Source organism: Sinocyclocheilus anshuiensis, unplaced genomic scaffold, assembly GCF_001515605.1.
Source record: "Sinocyclocheilus anshuiensis isolate Anshui unplaced genomic scaffold, SAMN03320099.WGS_v1.1 scaffold110, whole genome shotgun sequence".
NCBI classification, from domain to species: Eukaryota; Metazoa; Chordata; class Actinopteri; order Cypriniformes; family Cyprinidae; genus Sinocyclocheilus; species Sinocyclocheilus anshuiensis.
Window position 1 is genome coordinate 1215692 of NW_015544155.1, and position 5153 is coordinate 1220844.

General features: G+C 34.9%; 1 protein-coding gene across 1 annotated transcript in view; it reads right to left on the bottom strand.

The window, feature by feature from the left end:
• Positions 1–532: 532 nt before the first annotated feature.
• LOC107695417 (brefeldin A-inhibited guanine nucleotide-exchange protein 1-like) overlaps positions 533–5153 on the bottom strand; it is a 68102-nt gene continuing 63481 nt past the window's right edge. Inside the window, 2 exon segments of the mRNA XM_016495316.1 lie at positions 533–1813; positions 3031–3148. Of these exon segments, the coding sequence (XP_016350802.1) occupies positions 1634–1813; positions 3031–3148 (298 nt within the window). The 3' untranslated portion in view covers positions 533–1633.

Here is a 5153-nt window from a genome sequence, read left to right on the forward strand (position 1 = left end):
CACAATTTGATTTGCTGTTTCTGATACAGTTGACCATATAAACACTGAGACTGTTTATTATGAAATTCAAACGGTAACTGAAATTGCTCAAACTTTTTTTTTTTTTTTAATGCACGATTTTTCTTTTTTAAATATAGTTTTGGCACTACTGTTAAAAAGGTAGGGGTTGGTAAGATTTTAATTTTTTTATTAGAGTAGTTTTATATGCTCACCAAGGCTGCATTTATTTGATTAAAATACAGTAAAAACAATAATATTGTGAAATATTTTTTACAATTTAAAATAACACTTTTCTGTTGTAATTTATTCCTTTTTCAACATTGAAAACAGCTCTTTTTTTTTCTTCTCCCGGAATATTTTTTGTTTGTTTGAAATATTTTGGAACATTTGTAATTTTAAAGTGTTTTTTTTTTTTTAAATATTGGAATTCCCTTTCATAATTCAAAATTCATCAGAGCAAATGCACCAAGTTCCAAAACTTTATTAACCTATGACCTGATTAGAATGTGTGGTGATAAGGACCAGTGTGGTATAGAGTTGTACAGATCATTTTATTCCATAATAGAAAACTTTACAGGGCTGTACCATTACAGTCACCCTCACTAGCCAGGAATGCTTCACATCCTTATTCCATCAACAGTTTTAAAGCGCAGCTATCATTAATTTCTATACAATACAACCCACCCCCAAAACCAAAGAGAAGATTTTAAATATATTAACTTTTTTTTTTCAATTTGTACACGTAGAGTGAAGCCTAACTTCAAACATGGATACAAACCAGTGATTCAGATGCAGCTCACATTTAACTCGCCCTCAATTTTCAAGTTCCAGTTATTTCCTTTTCAAGGATCTCAGTTGCCCTCAGTGTTTAATTAAAAAAGTGTCAACATATATAAAATGGAGTAAATTGAACTCATCACTTCATATTGTATTAGAAATCTCCAGCTGGACAGTTATGGAGGGAAAGATGGCATAGTTCAATAATTTATCACAAAAGTAAAAATCTCCAGTGCATTTTGATCAAGAAAACAAGTGCAGCAAATTTCTGAGAAACAAACAAAAAGATACAGAAAACAAAATCTAGTGTTATGAGATTCTATTACAAAGCTGGAATTCTGTACAACTAGTTTCTTCGGAGTTATTCATGCTAATGTTAGCCATTAGCGGTGCAAACAAAACAAAATAAAATCTGAATCACTTGAGAAACATCACATCGCTTGATATGCAACCCTTCTGTCATTCTTCAAACAGCTTTTAATATAATGCCAAGACACTGTATTGAACTATATTTGGACCTTTTGATGATCTCAAAGGTCAAGCATTTGTATAGTAGTAGCGATATTCAGCATCCTCATGATGTTCTAGATAATTTGATCCTATTGTACAAGGCCTGGTCATTTGTCCAGTGGATGGGACGTAATTCCTGAACTGGGATTGGCTGTTTGTCCAGAGCAGACCCTGAAAGGGCAGGCGGGGGGTTGATGTTAGTACCATCATATCTGACGCAGTCCATCTTTTCTATCTCCTCGTTCCTCATTGGTTGCAGGAGATCAGATGCTCACGTCCTGCAGATCACAAGAGGAGACCACTGCATGTCTGTGGCGTTCAGGACCAGGCACTGCTGCTGCTGCTTCTAGGCATCGTTGGGAGTTTGGACGCCTGATGGCTGATCTGCTTCCAAAGTCTGGGTGATCTGGAACACCAATCCGATGCGCAGGAAGAACTTGCGCAGGGCGGCCCTCAGCTCTGGGATCAGGTCAAACTGCATGATCTCACAAAGCAGAGGGTAGTATCGGGACGCGTGGGCCTTGAACTGCAAAGAAAACACATGTATTTTAATTCCTTTACATTTTCTCACCGCATGCCCTGGTGTAATGGGATTAACCCTGTGTTGATCAGCACCAGGTGTGCTCTCATAATTGATTATATCAACACAAACCAGTGGTATTGTCTCTATATGTGACTCTGTAATGCATTAGTGCTGTGAGCAAGATTAAAAAAAATGACTGAGCATTAATCATTCATATCAATTAGTCTGATTTGGAATTAAAACACTTTTCTGTTAAACAGATCTCAAGCTGCTGTCATATGGATCATATCACATTTACTAAATAAAATATTTACCATCAAAAGTTTGGGGTTGGTAATTTTTTGTTTTTAAAAGAAATATCTTATGCTGCATTCTTTGATTAAAAATACAGTAAAAATAATAATATGAATTTATTCCTGTGTTGCCAAAGCTGAAGTTTTTAGCAGTCATTACTCCAATCTTCAGTGTCACATGATCCTTCAGATATCATTCTAATATTCTGATTTGCTGCTCAAGAAACATTTCTTCTTATTATTTTATTATTAATACGTTGAAAATAGTTGTGCTGCTTAATATTTTGTGGAAAAAAATGATGAATAGAAAGTTCAAAAGAACAGCATTTTAGATTTTTTTTAAATGTTGTAACATTACAAAAGTTTTTACTGTCTCTTTTGATCAGCTGAATGTTTTTTTTTCTTAAATATTAATTTCTTAAAATAAATAAATAAATAAAACTTTCCAAACTCAAACTTTTGAACAATAGTGTTTATAATGTATAAAACAAAATGTATTATTAATTTATTAAGAATTATTAAATATGTTAACATATTTACTAAATAATAAAAGTAAGTAAATGCATATATTTGATCAAATATATTTACATATTTTATATATTAAGTCAAAAACTTTATATAACCAATTTTCACTTACAAGCTATTAGGTACAGTTACAAGGCTTGAATGCTCAATTGGTCATTGGTCAGTATCAGACGTCAGCACATGAAATATCCATATTAAAATATAATATTAAATAAGAGTAAAGTGTTAGATTTTTTTTTATCATGTACATTTGTTTTAAAATTATTGTCATATAAATCTCATGAAAAGTCTTGCAGTTCCATCATGAACCACTAGGGGATTGCAAACCCTCAGTTGTGAAATGCCGGACTGAACAATTCTGTGCAGCTTCACACATGTATCAGCAGTGAATCAGACACTCACCCTGTCATCACTGATCTTGAGCACTTTGGTAAGGAAGAGCAGCAGTAGGTTGATCCAGGCCTCACGGTGGCTCTCAGACGTCAGGGTCAGGAAGTAAGCCACAGCGTCACTGCACACGCTAACAGACCGAAAAAGAGACAGAGGATTTCACATAAATATTCCACGTACACCGCAAACATCTTGAATACAGCCTTGGTGACCTCTGCCATGACCTCTGATAGGCTCCTCCCCTCATTTGTCTTATGTAACCCCCATCTGCCCTGCAACTTCCTTCACTCATCGTGACCTAATCTCACCTAAATCCCCTTTAGCCTGGTTAAGCAGGGCCACTGGGCCAATGATTAGAGTCTCTGATAGTCTTCCTGCAGACAAGGAAGTCAGAGTCTGACCTGGCCTCTTTCTCATGATTACACCCTATTTATTAGCAGTGAAGTCTGAGAGTCAGGGACACTTGTGTTCATGCTAAATGGAAGCGCACAGCTCTGAGACTCTGGGATAGAGTGAAATTAGTGCTCAGTGTAGTGTGTTTCTCGTTTTAAAGCTTAATTTGCTAGCGCTAATGTCTGTTACTCAACTAATCGAACAAACGATGCCCTAATGGAACGCTCTTTCTCTGTTGGATCCACGCCAGAGCACCAATCCCAATTCAATAAAGCAAACCCACACTCTCACTTCAAGAATTATTAAGCAGAGTGACCTTTGTCCATCATAAAAATGAACAAATTGGAATGAGGAACCAACATGGCTTTTAATGTACTGCCCTTCTGAAGTCCAGGTGTTTTTAGATTCTGAACATTCCTACAGTTGAAGTCTTTATTTGACTCTAGCTGCATGCTGGGTTCCTGCAGGACAACCTCTGGATCGTCCCGTCAAAACATCCTGTGAGTTTATCCAGTAGGGTTCTACTGGACATTATTTTTAAGAGAATCCTAATTATACTGGAACAGTTATACCCGGAAACTTGTCACATGATGGAAGTAAAATAGTCAGCGAATGCCATTTCATGTTGTCGTGGGACACACAAGTGTATCCTTCCTTTTTATAAAATACACACTTTTAATTTGTGCTACAGTCATGAACATAATTTGCTACTTGTCATTACTAGTTGGTGGTGTGTTTGGATATAATATATTTGGATATAATTTGAACAGGGTTTCTGCAGGATTTTTAAGCTCAAATTTAAGACTTTTTAAGACCTGCACAAATAAAATTAATACCATATGAGCGGGTTAGGGCAATGTCTATAGTAACATATTAAACTGTAAAATGACTGTAAAAAGCATGATTTACAGTTCAGATTCAAGTTTTCACAAAAACAAAGTTTTATAAAATGATACACACAGGGTTTCTGCAGGATTTTTAAGCTCAAATTTAAGACTTTTTAAGACCTGCACAAATAAAATAAATACCATATGAGAGGGGTAGGGCAATGTCTATAGTAACATATTAAACTGTAAAATTACTGTAAAAAGCATAATTTACAGTTCAGATACATGTTTTTACAAAAACAAAAAGTTTTGTAAAATGATAAACTTTACATTTCAGCCTTTGAACCACTTTAAATAAAAAGGATGAGTCAAAAGTATTAATTATTATATTAATTTAAACTATTATTATCAATAAATTATGAATTAAATAACATATAAATACAATTTACTGTTTAGATTTTTATAATGCATTACCTTCTTATCGATCCACCAATTCACATTTACAGCTCTGTGTGTTTGCAGGGTAAAAACATGGGCCGATTTTCACATTAGTCTGAACAAAAAACAACCCAATGTTCCTGCAATACTGGAGGCTGCAGTTTAGGACCACATTTCTAGGACCCTATTTTTTGGGACAGCGCCAACTAGCCAATTCTATTCCAACAGAGGAGACCTGATTCAAACATCAAACAAACTGATGCAAAGACTAGATCTATGGAAACTATTCATTTTTTATCTTTCCATCTTATTTTTAATGTAAGAGCTGGCGTGAACTTGAGTGTGTGAGGCGATGTCAGAAATCTCCATTTAGCCTATTTAGGTGCGCAAAACAGTTCACTGTGCTGCTGTGTGTGTGCTTGTATTCAAATTATTTTACATTTATTAATGTACGAATAAACACACTAATTTGTACCA